Here is a 20,613-nt window from a genome sequence, read left to right as displayed (position 1 = left end):
TGAACAAGCGATTTGGTGGCATTCTCTCTGAGCCTCTTTACTGTGTCACCACCATGCTCGATGCTAGGTACAAGGACCGCTACTTCGATCCAGACCAGAAACAGGGTTTATGTGAAATGTTATATACACAACAGGACAAGATGGAAACGGACACACTAAACAGTGTGCACCGAGGAAGAGAGGCCATGGACAGACAGAGCTGAAACTTCACTGCTTGACATGTATGATGAAATCCTGGTTGAGAATGAAACAACTGAACATATTAACCATGAAAGAGCACAGCAAGGAAGTAAGAAAAACAGGTTTGATTATGTTTTACTGGTAATGGGGACATACGTTAATGCCAACAAAATAACTTTTTGGTCAGTGTGGTGTGTGTGTGTCTGTGTGTGTGTAACCTTTATTTAACTTGGCAAGTCAGTTAAGAACCAATTTTTATTTACAATAACGGCCTACTCCGGCCAAATCCGTATGATGCTGGGCCAATTGTGCGCCGCCCTGTGGGGTTACCAATCACGTCCGGATGTGATACAGCCTGGATTCGAACCAATGACTGTAGTGATGCCTCTTGCACTGAGATGCAGTGCCTTAGACCGCTGCATCCATGTGTGTGTGTGTGTTAACTATTTAACTGTACTAGAATGCTTAAAAGGCTGCAAAAATTTTAAATATTGGTTATCGGTATCATTTCTTTTGGCAAGGAAAATATCGGTATCAGCCAAAAATATCATATTGGTGCATCACTATTATCTACTATTGTCATTTGGTTACACAACCACAAAGGGGCGGTAAAGCTTAGCTATAGAGTGTTGAAGGTGTTGCCAGGCTTGCACGAGTTAATGGAGTTCCACAGGGTTCCATTCTTGGACCGTTTTGTTCACAACAAAACAACTTGTCAAAAACATTGTTGATTCAAAAGTACATTGATATTGTGTACAGGTGTTTTGTGAAATGCTTGCGGACGGAGGCTGGACAGTCTTTCAGTGGCGCTCTGTGGCAGAGGTTCTTTTCAACAGGAAGTGGGCCAAGTACGAATAAGGCTTTGGAAATCTACAGAGTAAGGAATGGTCCCTCTGAGCACCTCACATTCCACCAGCAACTGATACTGAAAACATTGAAATGCATTTGTTTATAATGCTCGTGTTTACTTCTAAGTCAACCTATCATAGAGGGTTCCACATGCTGCAGTGGATTTATGTTAAGTACATTTTTCACTTCTCAATTCAGTTCTCTTTGCTGTTGTTTCCTAGAGGACCACTGGCTGGGTCTGAGTAAAGTGTTTGCAATAACCAAGGGGGGTTGGGGGCTGAGATCAACCATGCGGGTTGATCTGTGGACTTTGAAGGGGGCACTGCCTTCGCTGAGTACAGTGACTTCCGTCTGGGCACGGAGGAGGAGAGCTACAAGCTGAACGTTGGAGCCTACAGGGGCATCGCAGGTAACGGTGAATTTCAACAGCACAAGGTGGCAGGGGTCATATTATTTACTTCAGTGTTATAGTTATTTCACATTTGGTGGCAGCAATGGGACCATTACACATCACATATGTCATATGATATGTATTCTGGGTTGATATTCTTAAATGGTGTATCCTTTGGAAGTCAATATAATCAAGAGTGAATTAGAACTGAAGTATTCTCTCTGCCTCACTCCCTGTCTCTTCATCACTCCCTGACGTCATTCATGGGAAAAACGCCGGCATTGACCAGAATGGCTTTGGCTTCAGCACAACCGACAAGGACATTGACGGCTGCTCGCCCTGCATCTTTGGAGACATCGCCGAGAACACGTGCAGCTTCTCGGAGGGAGGGTGGTGGTACAGTCGTTGTGGCTCTGCCAGCCTAAACGGTGACTGGCACCCCGCCGGCGAACACATCGGCTGGGCCTCCGGCCTCCACTGGGCGACCTGGAAAGGGCCTGCTCCATACTCGGCCCGAGCGAGCCGCATGATGATCAAAGCTGTGTGGAAGAAGATTATTACAGCAAACTAACACGAAAACGAATCATGAAAAAACTATTTCGTAAACTGAAATAAAACAATTAACAAGGCAAGGTTTGACAAACAAAACTATACTGAAACTTATCTTTAACTTACTAAAATAAAAACACGACCAGTTATGGTCTATAAGGTCAACATGGTCAGAGTCACCATGTTTTTTCAATGAAGAGAAAATACCATGTGGAAGTTTTATTTGTTGCACTGTGACAATTATGCATATCTAATGTGAACAGTTTAAATAGTTTGACATAACTTAGTCTGGAATGTTGATATTGTATGCGTTTTCAAATATAATTATCTTTAGAACATTTGTTTAGCACAGACTTAGCCCATACTCAATAAAGTTCAGACACCCTTGTTTTGCCCTGTAAACATACTTGAATTCACACATTCAAAGCTCTGTGTTTAAAGTGAAATAAAAAGTTGTACTTATTGCATATTAAATCAATCATTGTTTCTCATCATAGAATAAATAGGTTGTTGTTCTCTTACCCTAGGAAGCCTGGTTTGTAGCTTTGATTGAATCGGGATATTTAGCTTTGTTACACATTGCTACATTAATCCCAGGGCTCACTTGAAAAAGAGATCTCAATGTGACTGATCATGGTTAAATAAAGCATGAAAAGAATGAAGGCTTCAACTTTGATGAACAGATTATGATCAACAAATCAGCATACCCTGTTGTGCCTACTACAACTCTTTGAACATGACGTAACATTTCAGATAAAGCAGAACAATTAGAAGAAAGTCTTCGTCAAAAATTTAATTTCTCTTTCAAATAAATGAAGTCCACTTTGTCCCCTGTAGGAGTCTCACTCAGCATTCCTGTGACTTCTTTACACACTGTCCTGAAGAGATAATTATGCACACACACACACAAAGGGGTATTGTAACATGTATTGCTATTTTTATTATGATGCATTATATTGAGGTATTAACCCAGAATAACAACCAAATGGACTGACAGACTTGGAACATTCAAGTGTTCATGTCTTGTGTCTTTTGACTTACATTCTTTCTTTCTCTCCTTTCTTCTGGAAGACTTTTCCATCCGACTGCTCCTTCCATCGCACAGATGCACCTCCATCTGTCTGGGTGATCTCTGCCTGTATCTAAAAACAACATGGATGACAAATGCTGTATAAAGATGGGATCCACAGGAAATTATCTGATGGCAATTTACTCATTTGTATAAGTGTTGTCACATGTCTGAGAGGTATTATTTCACTTCATTGATTAGGCTACAGTACAACGCTGTAAAAGAGCCATAGCAAATCTATAGCAAAGATCCAAAGTTACTCCCTGAAACCTCTCCTCCCACCTGTGTGAGAATTTGCTCTTTCACCAGAGGGTCATTAAGGTCAACTCCTGGAGGTACTTTCAGAAACATCTTCACCATGCTTACAGTTTTCTTTCCTGTGAAGAGAAACATCTTGACATCAGGCTCTTATTCATTAGTGCACTTATTCATTAGTGCACATTAGTGCACTCATCAGGCTCTTATTCATCATCTGTTGCAAAAGGTTTTGCAAAAGGTTTCGCAACAGAAAACAAAAACAAACGTTTCTTATAACCTTTGAAAGTAACTGCCTCTCATTTCGTATCATGTCCGTAATCTTTTCAATGGGATTGCCGATTATATCATAACATTTGTAAAAATGCAGTAATTTAAGATATATACGTACCAGTCAAAAGGTTGGACACGCCTACTCATTTCTTCATATTTTTTTTAAATTGTAGAATTATACTGAAGACATCAAAACTATGAAATAACACATATGGAATAATGTAGTAACCAAAAAAGTGTTAAACAAATCAAAATATATTTTATATTTGAGATTCTTCAAAGTAGCCATCCTTTGCCTTGATGAAAGCTTTGCACATGCTTGGCATTCTCTCAACTAGTTTCATGAGGTAGTCCCCTGGAATGCATTTTAATTAACAGGTGTGCCTTATTAAAAGTACATTTGTGGAATATCTTAACCTTCTTAATGCGTTTGAGCCTATCAGTTGTGTTGTGACAAGGTAGGGGTGGTATACAGAAGATAGCCCTATTTGGTAAAAGACCAAGTCCATTTTATGGCAAGAACAGCTCAAACAAGCAAAGAGAAACGACAGTCCATCATTACTTTAAGACATGAAGATCGGTTAATCCGGAAAATGTCAAGAACTTTTAAAGTTTCTTCAAGTGCAGTCGCAAAAGTTGTCTCTATCTTCTTGCCGTTTGTGCTGTTGTCTGTGCCCAATAATGTTTGTACCATGTTTTGTGCTGCTGCCATGTTGTGTTGCTACCATGCTGTGTTGCATGTGTTGCTGCTTTGCTATGTTGTTGTCTTAGGTCTCTATTTATGTAGTGTTGTCTCTCTTGTTGTGATGTGTGTTTTGTCCTATATTTATATATTTTTTAAATATATATTTTTAATCCCAGCCCCCGTCCCCGCAGGAGGCCTTTTGCCTCCTTGTAGGCCGTCATTGTAAATAAGAATTTGTTCTTAACTGACTTGCCTAGTTAAATAAAGGTTAAATCAAATAAAATGTTTTAAAAAACATCAAGTGCTATGATGAAACTGGCTCTCATGAGGACCGCCACAGGAAAGGAAGACCAAGAGGTACCTCTGTTGCAGAGGATAAATTCATGAGAATAACTGCACCTCAGATTTCAGCCCAAATAAATGCTTCACAGAGTTCAAGCAACAGACACATCTCAGCATCAACTGTTCAGAGGAGACTGCGTGAATCAGGCCTTCATGGTTGAATTGCTGCAAAGAAACCACTTGTAAAGGACACCAATAAGAAGAAGAGACTTGCTTGGGCCAAGAAATACAAGACTGGTAGAAATCTGTCCTTTGGTCTGATGAGTCCAAATTTGAGGTTTTTGGTTCCAGCCGCCATATCTTTGTGAGACGCAGAATAGGTGAACGGATGATCTCTGCATGTGTGGTTCCTAACGTGAAGCATGGAGGAGGTGGTGTGAAGGTGTGGGGGTGCTTTACTGGTGACACTGTCTGTGATTTATTTAAAATTCAATGCATATTTAACCAGCATGGCTATAACAGCATTATGCAGCAATACGCTATCCCATCTGGTTTGCACTTAGTGGGACAACAATTTGTTTTTCAACAGGACAATGACCCAACACACCTCCAGGCTGTGTAAGGGTTATTTGACCAAGAAGGAGAGTGATGCATCAGATGACCTGGCCTCCACAATCACCCGACCTCAACTCAATTGAGATGGTTTTGGATTAGTTGGACTGCAGAGTGAAGGAAAAGCAGCCAACATGTGCTCAGCCTATGTGGGAACTCCTTCAAGACTGTTTGAAAACCATTCCAGGTCAAGCTAGTTGAGAGAATGCCAAGATTGTGCAAAGCTGTTATCAAGGCAAAGGGTGGCTACTTTGAAGAATCTAACATATAAAATATATTTAGATTTGTTTAACCAAACACTTTTTGATTTGATTTGATTTTTTTTTTTACATGAGTCCATATGTGTTATTTTATAGTTTTCATGTCTTCACTATTATTATACAATGTAGAAAATAGTGCAAATAAAGAAAAACCCCTGAATGAGTAGGTGTGTCCAAATGTTTGAGTGGTACTGTATATATAATTATATTTGTGTTGGTGAATGGCCCTGAACGACAAGGCTACTTCCTCGGAAACAATGCATCACTTGCATAGCGTATTGGACAAATTCAGACAGCTCTAGTTTGGCCCGTTTGCTTCCTTTTCTGATTCTAGTGAATACTACCCATGATAGTGGTCCAAAAGAGAAGGAAAAGCTGCGGAATGTGTCTTTATAACGATCTTCAGATAAACAGGTGGAGGTGCTTACCTTTTTCCTCGCAGTCTTTAAGGGTGTAGCCTGAAACTCTGTCTTCTAAGTGTATCACATTCATTGCCCTGCCACCAGCTGAGCCCTTCAGATAGCACTCCTGTCGACTTTGTGAGAAGATCAACATTTAGTTAGACATTATCTTTTGATTATGTTGATATCTGTTACATATGAAAGTCTGTGTAATTGCTAACTCAGTCACGTGGTAAATTCGCTGTTGAGGTTATGAAGCTATGTGCAGCTGGAGATTCCTTTTCAATGTTTACGAACTACTATGATCAGTGTTACTGGTAGCAGCATAAAATGACATACAGAATTATTAGAATGCACAATGAGATTCTAACAGAATCATCCATATTGGTAAAGAAAAGCTTTAATTATAGAAACAGATCAAATATGGTCAAATATTGTATAAAACAATCCATTGGTAAATATATTGTAATTTGATAGGATATCTGTGGGTACCAGTAACCGTTATAAAAACTACACTAACAGCTGTACCATTGGAATGTTGTATATTTCAATTGAACATGTCTACCTGTGAATATATGTGAAATACTGACAGGCATCAAGTTGGGTGCAGTTCTGTTGACATTGGTTTGCATTTGGGCTTGCAAAGTGCTTAATGTCATTATAAATGAAACAAACATCTTTCAGGAGCTCCCTCACACAACCTGTGTGACAAAGACAAAATAAAACAGTTCAGGCAAGTCAGCCAGGTCGCATGCCTCAGACTGCGCTATTGGACGTCTGACCAAGGTGGTTATACGTCGGGAGGCAGTATGACAGTTCGTCCACCAGAGGGCTGCTGAGCAGGTGTAAGCACGTGATCAGGTCTAATGGTCGTGTAACTTCTCCCTTAATTAACAATAGCCCCGACACTGACCAAGTTGTGTCCTTGCCTAAACTTAACCAAATCTGGGTTATTGCTTCATTGAAGTCATTATTGTGATGAGCTATTGTCATTATTTTGACCAGGCAAGTCAATTCTAGTGATGATTCGACATTCCAAAATCTGACATTTGCTGCTGTTGGACAAAAGTCTAGTATCACAGTGAGTTGATAGTAAATATACTGTTTGTTACAACGATCAGTGACACAAACAACAATAAAGGCAAACACATACTTAGAAAGGGAGTACTTTCCCTGGGCCAGGATTTAAGGACATTGACTGAAAACCACTTGCCATTAACTATTTTCAGATGGTAGGTCATTGAGTTTGGTGATGTACTGGTCATGCAGCAGTATGTCCCATCGTCTGCTGGCTTCACATTTGAAAGGGTGAGGTCTAGCTCTCCAATGCTCAGGTCTCCTCTGAGGCTGTATTTGTCGGGGTGTATCGGGCCAAAAATGTCAGGTCCGGATACCTCCACTATTGGTTCAACGCACCAAAACCCATTACATGTTCTGCTCCAGCAAGCATTACTCATGCTAGAGTTTTTGCAGAGCAGAGTCACAGAGGATCCATTCCGTACTAGAACAGCTGTGTTGGACACTGCGGATAAATCTGTGGGAAGAGCATCCACAGAGCAATTCAAACCATAAGACCACCAAACATTCACAAATCACTATACAGATGAAGGAACTTAATTTCACCCATATTGTCACAGCAAAAATAATCCTGCAGCAACAGGATTTGAACGTTTAGTCCCATAATGTTGCTTGAACGGTGGTTATATGCTTTTAGCTGGCCAAAAGTAAGCTACATGAAAAGTGCAATACTGTTAATATAATCGTGTGTTTTCAGTGAATCTCTGCATTTCCTGCGATGCAGCAAGATTCTTAGACTTAACTTACCCAGCAGAAGAGTAGTGAACAGCATGAACTGAAACATGCTGGCTGTGAGTGAGGAAGTAGGCCAAGTCCGTTTAGCATCATGAACAAGAAACCAGGGGAATTTGGTAGAAACAATGAGTCAGTCATGTGAATTGCTAAACAATCTGATATAACTCCATATTTCCTAGGTCATAAAGACAGATAAACTATAAAACAGGCATGGCATATGTAACTGTACAGCTTATAACTGGACATTCATTTCCTTATAACACATTGGAAAGTGCAGTAAATGTAACTCACAGGGAAAGATAACACAACTATTAAAGCTCAATTTGGTTATCTTGTCCTATTGATGACATTAAATGCAAAAATCGGGATTTGCATAGCTGCACCATAGCTGCATTACAAGCTTCTTGTTAGATGGTTGAATAAGCAAACGTGTCAATGCACCTTATTTTTTTCACAAACCAACAATGGGGTTTCATGGTTTATCTGTAATGGAAGTAACTCAACTCGAAACAAAAATAGGCTATACAAACTTTTGCTAACTTTAGCTATCGCTAGCTAACAATCAATGGTAGTGAAAGGAGAAACCGGATTCATTTCTTTTAACCTTTTACTGCAGTGGGCTAAATCAGGGTCACAAAAAGTGATTATTGGTAGTCTAACAAATTTACTTTGAAACAATAGTATACACCTCACACATGGTTATGGGCTTAAAAAGGAGACACCTGTACCATGTCAGATATAGAGGTGAAATGTATTCAATTTTGAGTTTGCATCTCAATATTACACTTCATATACATCACAGAAGACTGAAATATAGCAAAACTGTTAGAAACACCAGTTTTTCGTTGGGTATTTTGAAATAATCTTTATAAAATTATGAAAAATATGAATAACATTCCACCCATGAGGCCAAAGAGGGTGCTTTTGGTCATTGACTTCAGGAAAGGGCTACATGGCTAAATCACTCCAAGTAAACTTAAACCAAATAATGAGTTTATTTCAGTTAATTTGTCAATGACATTTTTTTATTGCACTTTTATCCCTATCACTCCCACTGATTTTTAGCTAGCGGTGGCTAAAGTTGGCTGCTTGTAGTTGCTGTTTCACAAAAACCGAACAAAGGATTATAGTTTCTCTTGGCCCATGGACTACTTTGTAGTATATATAAAATCCTGAACTTCCCCTTGAAAATCAGCCAAAAAACATTAACAATGAAACAACATTTCAAGGTGCATTCCATGAACTGTATTTACAAATATGCATATACAGTATATTGCGAAATTAATATAAAATGGAAAAATACTTCAAGCTGCATTCTAAAGTCCAGTCTAAAACAATAAGAGTATTTAAAATATATAATACCACACTTACCCTGTAAGCTCAACCTCCAACGCTCCATTTGGCCCCCCTATAGAGGCAGACAGGTATGAACAGGTGGCTGTCTACAGTGAGAGGGTGTGTTTATTAGTGCTCAATCGTCCCTTTCTTATATGCTGCTGATCAGCACAAAACACACCCACCACCCGCAAAGCCCATACTTAGATATGTTGCTCGACCACATCCTTGTTTGTTTTTACACCCACTTATAGGAAGATGGACAAAGAATGCAGTTTAATTATTAATGAACATATTGAAATATGCACATCACACAGAGACATTGACAAAGATGTGTGTATAAGTGTATTATTCCCCGTCAGCACCGACTGGCGCAGTACGTCCATGGAGGTTGAGTGTTTAGTTGATCTTTAAGACAGTAACTAGAGGAGGTTGGCACTAGCGGGAGTTCACCAGTAAGGCTGGCATACTTTTACTCTTGCCTTTGTACTCTATACCTCTTTATACTATGTAGAGCCTTTGGAAAGTATTCAGACCCTTTGACTTTTTCCATATTTTGTTAGAAATATGCTAAAACAGGTTTATAATTTTTTTGATAATTTATTAAAAATAAAAAATTCAATATCACATTTACATAAGTATTCAGACCCTTTACTCAGTACTTTGTTGAAACACCTTTGGCAGCAATTACAGCCTTGAGTCTTCTTGGATATGACGCTATAAGCTTGGCACACCTGTATTTGGGGAATTTCTCCCATTCTTCTCTGCAGATCCTCTCAAGCTCTGTCAGGTTGGATGGGGAGCTATTTTTAGGTCTCTCCAGAGATGTACAATCGGGTTCAAGTCCAGGCTCTGGCTGGCTCACTCAAGAACATTCAAAGACTTGTCCCAAAGCCACTCTTGCATTGTCTTGGCTGTGTGCTTAGGGTCGTTGTCCTGTTGGAAGGTGAACCTTCGCCCCAGTCTGAGATACTGAGCACTCTGGAGAATCTTTTCATCAAGGATCTCTGTACTTTGCTCCATTCATCTTTGCCTCAATCCTGACTGGTCTCCCAGTCCCTGCCTCTGAAAAACACCACAGCATGATGCTGCCACCACTGTATGGATAGTGCCAGGTTTCCTCCAGACATGACACTTCGCATTCAGGCCAAAGAGTTGAATCTTGATTTCATCAGAACACAGAATCTTGTTTTCATGGTCTGAGAGTCTTTAAGTGCCTTTTGGCAAACTCCAAGTAGGCTGTCATGTGTCTTTTACTGAGGAGTGGCATTCGTCTGGGCACTCGACCATAAAGGCCTGATTAGTGGAGTGCTTCCGAGATGGTTGCCCTTCTGGAAGGTTCTCCCATCTCCACAGAGGAACTCTAGAGCTCTGTCAGAGTGACCATCAGGTTCTTGGTCACCTCCCTGACCAAGGCCCTTCTCCCCCGATTGCTCAGATTTGCTGGGTTCAGGACCTTATATAGTCAGGTGTGTGCCTTTCCAAGTCTTGTCCAATTAATTTCATTTACCACAGGTGGACTCCAATCAAGTTGTAGAAACATCTCAAGGATGATCAATGGAAACAGGATGCACCTTAACTCAATTTTGAGTCTCATAGCAAAGGGTCTTAATACTTATGTAAATATGGTATTTCTGTTTTTATATTTGAATAAATTTGCTAACATTTCTAAAAACCTGTTTTCACTTTGTCATTATTGGGTATTGAGTGCAGATTGCTGACAATTTTTATTTACTTAATCCATGTTAGAATAAGGCTGTAACATAACAAAATGTGGAAAAATTCAAGGGGTCTGAATACTTTCCAAAGGCACTGTATATAACTCAGTTCCAAAATTCTGTGAGTGTGTGAGTGTGTGTCAGTTACCAGATGTCAACCCAATTGAACATTTATGGGAGATTCTGGAGCACCACCTGAAACAGTGTTTTCCACCACCATCAACAAAACACCAAATTATAGAATATCTCGTAGAAGAATGGTGTCACATTCTTCCAATAGTTCCATACACTTGTAGAATCTATGCCAAGGCACATTGAAGGTGTCCTGGCAGCATGTGGTGGCCCAACGCCCTACTTAAAAACACTTTATCTGGGTGTTTCCTTTATTTTGGCAGTTAGCTGTATATCACCCTCTAGTGGAAAATGTAGTTACCAGGTGAAAGCTAATTCTTAGTGGGCATCGAGCATTGCTTTCACCTGGGTCATATTCATTAGTGCACACTTTATCAAAACGTTTTGCAACAGAAAAGAAAAACAAGCATTTACATGAAACATTATTAACTTAATACGTTAATTCACCTAAACTGCTGCATAAAAAGTAAATCTGACGTTAATTTGTCAAAAGCAGGATCCCTCCTAGCCATGACCGGGGTCCAGGGTTTGCTTACACCTGTTTAGTTCTTTAGAAATCATTGCAGTCAGATGAAGGAATGTTGATAAGGAGAGACATTCCTTATAGGCGTAAACGTCTTCCGACTATTGAGGAAAAACTCCTCTACAGACAAATCAGTTGAATGGCCGTTGATTTCCATAAGCGGGCACGTTTTTTTCATGGGTCCTCCTATGTGTGCACACATCATTTTGTTATGAGTGTTATAGTAAAGACCATAGGCAGCTCTTTGGTTTTAAGTTTGGGGAAGCTACAATTTACCCTACCATTTCTACCGATCTGCATGCCAGTTATGGTCATTTTTTATATGGGCATTTTCGTGGAACAATTTTCCAGCCGGAACAGCAGTTTTTGTAGAGCGTTTTATCGGGATATATGGAATGATCAGATCATGATATTTCACACCGAGGCTTGGTGATTATCGAGGCCGGGAGTGTTGGAAAGCTATTTCAAATACTGAGGAACTATCATTCGCAATTGATGTTAAAGAAACAGACTTGGTTGACTTACTGTGCGAGGTCAAGAAAAAATGACTGCGAAGCTCAGATTATTAGTGGTGGACGTGGTGAGTTATAACAATCACGAAATCTGACATTGCAAAATAGACACTTTCCTACTTTTGCATGGAGCAGCCAGGTACGTCGACTTCTGTGCGTGCTCAGGCACACGCTCCCTCGACTGTATCAGGACGTGGCTCATTGCTCACCGAGCACTCAAAACAAAAGGCAATTAATTAACAAAGATTTGACAACTTGTAATTGGTATGAAATTAACCTAAACTTGTTTCTCAATAGTGTAGGAGGTTGTGAACTCAACACTGCAAACATAATGAGAAAGGTAAATGACTATAGTTAATACATGCATTAACAGAAATGAATGTAAATGACACGGGATTAACGGTACATGTACTAGACCTACTTGTGTCGGGTCTCTGGCTATCATTACATGTGAATACTTATTCTATCAAATCAATTATCTTATTATTACGTGGTTAAACTACTCATGTAAATGTAATTAACTAGGAAGTTGGGGAATCAGAGAATCTTCAGATTAGTTATAATTTTCCAAATATAACTAAATGAGTCTTCTATTAATGAATTATTCTTTCCAAACGTCGTAAATTGTTGGTTATCTGACCAAACCAGCCTAAACTATGAATCATCCATACACCAATTGGCTTAATCATTTATTTACTGACTAAATAATCACAGCTATGCATAACAAACAAACAGTACATTGGTTACTAACAATGATAGGGAAGATCCCACAGTGGGCTAAACCGATATGACTGCTTGGTATACAAAGAAAAGGGGGTGTGGACTAATAAAGGAGCGGGAAAGACTAAATGAATCACTACACAGTGGATAATTATATTCATTGAAATGCTCATTCTTTGCACATGAACGTTCACTCATTCGGGAATAATTGCAGTCAATATATTTACGCCCATATGTCGTTGTTGTCTTCTCTGTTGGAATTGTCCGTCCGTCTGCTGGAGAGTCAGTTCATCAGAGAGTCTCTGGTTACTTCCCCAGAAGTGGTTGACGCTCTATCCGCAGCTCCTGATAGCGTCTGTTGTAATGAATACGTCAGGCGTCCATTATTCTTAGAGTAGATGTTTCGGCGGTTGGCAGTTTTCGCATCCTAGGTTTACATCATTTCTAGCTGCAGTCTAGTAATTAGTATCTAAGATTTGCTCTTATTCTGTAGGGATCGATAGTCTCAGAGTTTAACCATTTCCAGCCGTGTAGCCAATGCTCCAAGTGGTATGGTTAGGAATTCAACAACCATTGCAACCTTAGCATACACCGGGGTTTGCGTGGTCTGACGTGAATTGGGTCACTGGGCTCTTATAGAAATGTAGAAAAGGGGTTGGTTTATAATTTCCAACCAATGCCTATTCACTTGTGTGTGGCCACTGAGTGAGCATATTTTACTTATGAAGAATTCTGTCATTTTAAATGTTAACATCATTTCGCATATACTTTCATCTTTACTCATTTATTGTATACAATAATTAGATGCAAGCCTCATAACTGAGGAACCTGTATTAACAGAGTTAGGGTAATGTGGCTGTATTGTCTTTCATGAGGTCACAAACATGAAACAAAACGGACAGGGTCGTAGCTGACTTCTCCACCGACCATTTATACATTCTCCAAAATAGGAATATTGTTCAGTTCCCAAATTCTGGGATGGAGTAGAATTGGACCGGAGAATCCCTTTGTCTTACAGTGAAACTCTCCCTCCATACTGCATGGCCAGGGAGAGTCTCTTTACGGAATTTATGAAGTGGGGGTTAAGTTGTAAAACTGCCCCCCTGTTCACATCTCTGCTAGCCAATTCACTGAAAGGGCTAGCTTTATGACATTGGTAAGATATGTAATGGGGACTTGATAAAAAATAAGCAATCGAAGAGGAAACAATTCCCACAATGAAACAACGAATGCACAAGAATTAGCGAGAAACAGCTGAGCGCATTCTGGAGAGCTGAGTGCATTCATTCCAGAAAGACAAGCCATATCTTCGCCACACATCCAGTGATTGACTTGGACTAAAATAGATGCCGGTACTCATTTTTTGGTGCCGGGGTACTGTTTATATTTAGGTGCAGGAACTGTACAATACTTTTGAGCTAATATTTATAAGATGTGCAGGAACTCAAGCAGTAAAAAAGGTAAGGTTCTGGTACTCAGTTCTTGTGAGCTCCTGCCCAAGTCAAGCACTGCACACACCCCTCTCCTACTTCTTGTTGCAAAATTTTAAATGCTTATAACTTACAGCCGCAACTCAATCATGTAGGACTATTGCCATGAGCGCTTCCCAAATAGGAATAGGCCTACAGATTTGAAACAATCCACAGCCAGTGGAGGAACTAGGGTTTTATAGATGGGGTGGCCAAGGCTGCTTCAGGGGGTCCATAGCCCGTGACAGAAAATTAGTGTGTAACCCTTATTGCTGATTAGAGGTAGAAGTGATAATCCACTTAACCCGTTCTTCAATCTGGCAGATAATGTGGTCCAAAAGGATTACTCCACGAGAAATATTTAACATACTATGAATAGTCAGTGTCTCTACCATGGAACTGCGGCTCAATTTCTTTCTTTCTCTCTCTCTCTCTCTCTCTCTCTCACTCACTCACTCACTCACTCACTCACTCACTCACTCACTCACTCACTCACTCACTCACTCACTCACTCACTCACACACACACACACACAGTACTCACATACTGGAGAGACTTGGGTCACTCTGTTTTCATTAATATATCATCTGGGTCTAGTGTTGAACATCCAAAACGTTTTCAGAAATAAAGCTCATGCACCAAGGAGATAAGATAGCATTTGTGTGTTTCAGTATCATATTTATGCTGATATAACCTCAGCAAAAAAATAAACTGCCCTTTTTCAGGACCCTGTCTTTCAAAGATAATTGATAAAAATTCAAATAACTTCACAGATCTTAAATGTAAAGGGTTTAAACACTGTTTCCCATTATTGTTCAATGAATCATAAACAATTAATGAACATGCACCAGTGGAACGGTCATTAAGACATTAACAGTGTCATGACGTTGGCCTAGGGGTATGTTTATGACAGTCATAAATACCTCTTCCCCCCTGTTTCCTCTCTCTACCCTACTGATGTGGCATTTGAAAACCCCTTGGTTAACATAGAGATTCTGGGAACATCAGGAGGTGGGGGGGGAAATGAACTATATTCTGGTAATCCGACCAATTGAACATATGCGGTGGTACTTAATGAATATGATGTCAGTTCGGTTGTTATTTGAAACATTCTCATCAATGATAAGATGACATAAACTCTACAGTGGAAAGTCTGCACATTGTAGTTATCGGATTCACATGGAATTTTTGTTCAATTTAAATGTTTGAAAATAAAATTATTGGTGAAGAGATTAAATGTAATTTTAGATTCCAAATGAGTGAATTGGGATTTCATAAGGTTAGGGCTCTGCTCAATCAGTGGCCCGCCCCTGTGAAGGGACATGGGTTATAAAACTTTTCAAACACGCCCTCCTCTCCCTTCCTATATAAAGCCTTGACGACAATATAGCCTCCTGTTCCAAGTACGTGAGGTCTGCAGCCTCTGCGTTAAAAGGACTAACATGTCAACTACAGAACTAAGTCAACCTCAGCGTGAGCTTTGGTTGCGAATGGTATGAACTTTGAACTCTTATTCACTACAGAAGTGATACCTCCTAGCCGTTGAGTTAGCAACAGCAGCTGCAAACGCGGGCTAGGAAAGACCAGACAGAGTATTCTGTCTACCACACAACGACGTTACTACAACGTATTCAATTGACCACCAGAGACATTCTTCAAAGGACAAATGACTTGGCAACACGGCCTTCCATCTACCACCAACCTACTGAAGCGCACCTCAGAGTAAATATTTATTGCATTTTCCTTTTCCAAATAGGAGGTCATTTAGAATGCATAAAATACTGTATTTACAATAGCACAGCTTCTCCCTTTTGTTCCTCAGTCTTCCCGCTCTTTCACTCAAACCCAGACCCTTTTCTTTTGTGTAACCAGCTGTCATATCTGTTCCGCCCACTAGAGACGTTTTCCTTTATGACATCATTTGTAATCAAGGTATAATTCATTCTGTGTATATGTAATTCTGTGTGATTAGTTAGGTATTTAGTAAATAAATAATTAAACCCAATTTTGTATTGCTGATTCAACACTTTAGCCAGGGTTCGTGAAGATGACCAAGAATTTACAACTTTCAGATGAGACTGAATTAAGGTGACGATTAATATTGACTGCTATTGATGTAAAATATTACTAGGTCTTTAATAAGAGTTTATTCAGAAGATAACAGCTCTATAAATATTATTTTGTGGTGCCCCGACTCTAGTTAATTACATTTACATGATTAGCTCAATCAGGTAATATTAATTACGGAGAAATGATTTCATAGAATAGCATGTCATATCACTTAATCCGGCATAGCCAAAGACATGACAGTAGGCAATTAAGATCACAGTTATGAAAACTTAGGGCACTATAGAGGCCTTTCTACTGACTCTGAAAAACACCAAAATGAAGATGCCCAGGGTCCCTGCTCATCTGCATGAACGTGCCTTAGGCATGCTGCAAGGAGCCATGAGGACTGCAGATGTGGCCAGGGCAATAAATTGCAATGTCCGCACTGTGAGACACCTAAGACAGCGCTACAGGGACACAGGACAGACAGCTGATCATCCTCGCAGTGGCAGACCACATGTAACAACACCTGCACAGGAACGGTACATCCGAACATCACAGCTGCAGGACAGGTATAGGATGGCAACAACAACTGCCCAAGTTACACCAGGAACGCACAATCCCTCCAACAGTGGTCAGACTGTTCACAATAGGCTGAGAGAAGCTGGACTGAGGGCTTGTAGGCCTATTATAAGGCAGGTCCTCAACAGACATCACCGGCAACAACGTCGCATATGGGCACAAACCCACCCTCGCTGGACCAAACACGACTGGCAAAAAGTGCTCTTCACTGATGAGTGATGGTCGGATTCGCGTTTATCGTCAAAGGAATGAGCGTTACACCGAGGCCTGTACTCTGGAGAGGGATCGATTTGGAGGTGGAGCTGGTGGTCTGGGGTGGTGTGTCACAGCATCTTCGAACTAAGCTTGTTGTCATTGTAGGCAATCTCAATGCTGTGCGTTACAGGGAATATATCCTCCTCCCTCATGTGGTACCCTTCCTGCAGGCTCATCCTGACATGACCCTCCAGCATGACAATACCACCAGCCATACTGCTTGTTCTGTGCGTGATTTCCTGCAAGACAGGAATGTCAGTTTTCTGCCATGGCCAGCAAAGAGCCCGGATCTCAATCCCAACAAGCACGTCTGGGACCTGTTGGATCAGAGGGTGAGGGCTAGGGCCATTTCCCCCAGAAATGTTCCGGAACTTGCAGGTGCCTTGGTGGAAGAGTGGGGTAACATCTCACAGCAAGAACTGGCCAATCTGGTGCAGTCCATGAGGAGGAGATGCACTGCAGTACTTAATGCAGCTGGTGGCCACACCAGATACTGACTGTGACTTTTGATTTTGACTTTTTTACTTTAGGGGAATCCAGCATCCTAACAGTGACTGTGCACCCGCTAACCTTCCTTTCCATTTCGCAAGAGAGACGCTCCTGTCTCCGCCCTAACAATGGTAGTCTTTGTCCCAAAGGGGGGAAGGCAGCCGATTATTTTATGTCTGCATATTATGCCCATAAAAACGCATTGTCTTACTCTGGACAGATTTTGGCGAGAGTGAGCCCTCTCGCTTCTCCCTCTCTGCTATGTTTGCGGAGAAAGCATTCGAGTGAGTGAAACAGTGCGTGCCCCTCTATGTGTAGCCCATGTATCTGACGAAGGCTGGACATAATTAGTATGACATGTCATTCTCTTTTGGTCCAGACAGCATCAGATACATGTTCTACACATACTGAGACAGCGGGGCGCTTTTTCGCTCGCGCGGATGCTTTACCTGAGATCGATGCGTCTTTCTGTCCGCGTGCGTCGCGGTAAAATGAACTATCAATATTTAAATATTTTATTTGGACTGGCAAGGTGTACGGTAGAGCGGGCCCGCTCATAATTTCCGGTCTACAGTCACCCGCTTACTTTAAAGGAAACAACTTGTGAGTTTGTGGACGTGTGAGAGTGTGACTCAAACCCAGAGTGGCTGCTGGGGGATGTAAACCGGGTGGGTGATAACGCCGACTGCGTTTTTCCTTTTCCCAACGCAGTTAAGCCAAAACCACGCACAGTTATTCTGAATAACAGGTGTTCTACAAAGCCTTGAGCGCTGTCGAAGTCCGGAAGTGAATATCACAAAGCGCGAAATTTCAGTCACTGATTAATAACATTTACCCTTGTATTTCAAGATGGAAAAATATAATAACTTGGGGGATGGACCAAACTAGTCATTAACATCCCTTAACGCTCAAAGACAGATTCACTGGCTGTAGCATGGCTTGTTCGACTAAATGATTAGCTAATGACATATTTGAGAAATGATGAATTGTAAGCATATGATTTTACCTGATAATAGACTACTGATGATAATATAACTTCAAACAACACTAGCTTGCCAGTGGGAGCGTAGTAGAACGCCTCTCTGAATAACGGGGCGTGGTTTTGTCTTAACTTGCGTTGGGAAAAAGACGCATATTGCGTTTGTTTATCAATGACATCAACCAAGTGCTGGGGTTAAATTACCTCCACCCACTTGAAAAAGAGAGGTCGATAATTTACAAGGATGCCAGAGTTTTCCAAAGTCTTTCGAAGTTTTAATTTTGAGTGACCTAAAACATAATTATAGGTTTATAAGGTAGGTAGTATTTTACTTTGGTTACATAATTGTTCCTCTCTTCTCCACCCCTTTTCTTAACGTGTCCTGTTCGCCTTCTCGTTAAGTGCTTCCACTTCAGTTTGCAATACTGATATCACTGTGCTGTGCACAACTCCGCTCGCTTCGGAATGTAGACGCAAATATGTCTGTCTCCACAATGGAACTACAATCCGAACTGCTCAAGTCCATCTGGTACGCGTTCACATCGCTGGACATGGAGAAATGCGGCAAAGTATCCAAGTCCCAGCTGAAGGTTAGATTTTAAGTGTAATATTTCCAAGTGCTGAGCTTTAATCAGGAAATGGGTGTTGAATTGCTTCTGTGCCTCTGGCGCCAGCATGTTAATCATAGCCTACCGTTCACATAATAATATACACATAATCGTTTGTTTAGATAACCTTATAAACAAACATTTTGAGGTTTGAAGATCTGATCAAGATAGCCTAAAAAGTACATTGTTAGCCTCTTACAAGTTATTATATTAGCCTATAATACATTATTCAGCTTGAATCTCGGGATGTATACTATTTATAAAGTTAACAGTCCACCAGTAAAAATAATAATCTGCATGGATCATGCAGGAATACTGCTCAGTATGAGAAACATGCAGATGAAAACATTCTCACTCACAAAAATGTGGATACATTGGTGACTTTAACACATGGATACACCCTCATGAGTGCATATCCATGAAACGCTCTTTCAGTGAGAAATCACAACAGCGGCAGCCTACACACAGAAATGGGAGCATTAAAGTCAGTCGATAGTCACCTGTGCCCTCGTTTCAAAGTCCAGGACTGGCCCTCTCCCTTTACTGCAGTCAACTTGTACACATGACAACATATCAGAGTTTACTGTACAACAGAAACAGACGGTGCTGTGTGTTCAGTCATCTTCCCCTTCACTCAGTCTCTGGCCTGTCGAGTTCAAACAAGTTGTGTTCTCCCTTTGGTGAGAATCCCAGGAAATAGCAGGCAGGTGTTCAGACATGCTCACACCGAGGGGGCTGTGTGTGTGTGTGTGTGTGTGTGTGTCAGTCAGAGGCCTGCAATGTTGTTTACACTGCTTGCTTTGGTTATTATCATTGACCGCTTTGTTTTTTCATATGATTTGAGATGATTAGAAGTTGTGAACTCATTCAGTAACCACTTACATAGTGTATACAAATATAGGAATCGCAGATGTAATATTGACAGTAACATTATACATTTAAAGGGTCATTTTGGGAGATTCTCAGTTGGCCAAAAGACCATCCTCTCCTCGAATCCTCCGCCCTCCATCCTTGGTGACCCAGAAACCACTAAGTTGTAGAGTGGTCGAGGATCACTTAGTTGTGTCAATTAGTTTAAAACAGAGGAGTGTCCTCGCTTTTTCAAAAGGAGGAGAGGACAACTGAGGACAGATGAGTTGAGCGAACCAATTGAGAATCTCCCTTTGACACAGGCATTTTCTTCATTTTTCTCTGTGTGTGTACGCGTGCATGTCGCAGGTTCTCTCCCACAACCTGTACACGGTGTTGAACATCCCTCACGACCCCGTGGCACTGGAGGAGCACTTCCAAGACGATGACGATGGACCGGTGTCAAAACATGGCTACATGCCCTACCTCAACAAATACATACTGGCCAAGGTAAATTACCTTAACAAATACATACTGGCCAAGGTAAATTACCTCAACAAATACATACTGGCCAAGGTAAACTACCTCAACAAATACATACTGGCCAAGGTAAACTACCTCAACAAATACATACTGGCCAAGGTAAATTACCTTAACAAATACATACTGGCCAAGGTAAATTACCTTAACAAATACATACTGGCCAAGGTAAACTACCTCAACAAATACATACTGGCCAAGGTAAACTACCTCAACAAATACATACTGGCCAAGG

At 40.8% G+C, this 20,613-nt stretch overlaps 2 protein-coding genes across 6 annotated transcripts in view; one reads left to right on the top strand and one right to left on the bottom strand.

Moving 5' to 3' along the window:
- Window positions 1-2,175: 2,175 nt before the first annotated feature.
- Window positions 2,176-19,717, bottom strand: LOC112267813. Of its 2 annotated transcripts, XM_042297909.1 has the most exons (9): window positions 19,490-19,717; window positions 8,990-9,026; window positions 7,631-7,672; window positions 7,020-7,340; window positions 6,372-6,507; window positions 5,834-5,940; window positions 3,321-3,415; window positions 3,011-3,111; window positions 2,176-2,847 (listed from the first exon to the last, which is right to left on the bottom strand). In XM_042297909.1, the coding sequence occupies exons 1-9, from the start codon at window positions 19,559-19,561 to the stop codon at window positions 2,754-2,756; spliced, it is 1,005 nt and encodes a 334-aa protein (XP_042153843.1). In that variant the 5' UTR covers window positions 19,562-19,717; the 3' UTR covers window positions 2,176-2,753. The 2 variants fall into 2 exon arrangements, with proteins under 2 accessions (XP_042153843.1, XP_042153844.1); XM_042297910.1 differs by lacking the exon at window positions 7,631-7,672 and having other exon boundaries at window positions 7,020-7,328.
- LOC112215003 (differentially expressed in FDCP 6) overlaps window positions 11,770-20,613 on the top strand; it is a 21,646-nt gene continuing 12,802 nt past the window's right edge. Inside the window, exons 1-3 of one of the 4 annotated variants that reach the window (XM_042297902.1) lie at window positions 18,529-18,697; window positions 18,784-18,971; window positions 20,208-20,348. In XM_042297902.1, the coding sequence (XP_042153836.1) occupies window positions 18,861-18,971; window positions 20,208-20,348 (252 nt within the window). In that variant the 5' untranslated portion in view covers window positions 18,529-18,697; window positions 18,784-18,860. The other 3 variants (XM_042297904.1, XM_042297905.1, XM_042297903.1) reach the window with 3 other exon arrangements.

This window comes from Oncorhynchus tshawytscha, linkage group LG15 (genome assembly GCF_018296145.1).
Source record: "Oncorhynchus tshawytscha isolate Ot180627B linkage group LG15, Otsh_v2.0, whole genome shotgun sequence".
In the NCBI taxonomy this organism is placed as follows: Eukaryota; Metazoa; Chordata; class Actinopteri; order Salmoniformes; family Salmonidae; genus Oncorhynchus; species Oncorhynchus tshawytscha.
The sequence above is the reverse complement of the archived record's forward strand: the minus strand, read 5'-3'. Positions and strand labels throughout refer to the sequence as shown.

Coding starts and splice junctions, on each gene's coding strand:
- LOC112267813 (XM_042297909.1), bottom strand. CDS start 19,561: ATGTTGTCATGTGTACAAGTTGACTGCAGTAAAGGGAGAGGGCCAGTC. Junction 7,341..7,630: donor GTTCACTACTCTTCTGCTGG/GTAAGTTAAGTC, acceptor CTCTTCCCACAG/ATTTATCCGCAGTGTCCAAC. Junction 3,112..3,320: donor AAGAGCAAATTCTCACACAG/GTGGGAGGAGAG, acceptor TGTTGTTTTTAG/ATACAGGCAGAGATCACCCA.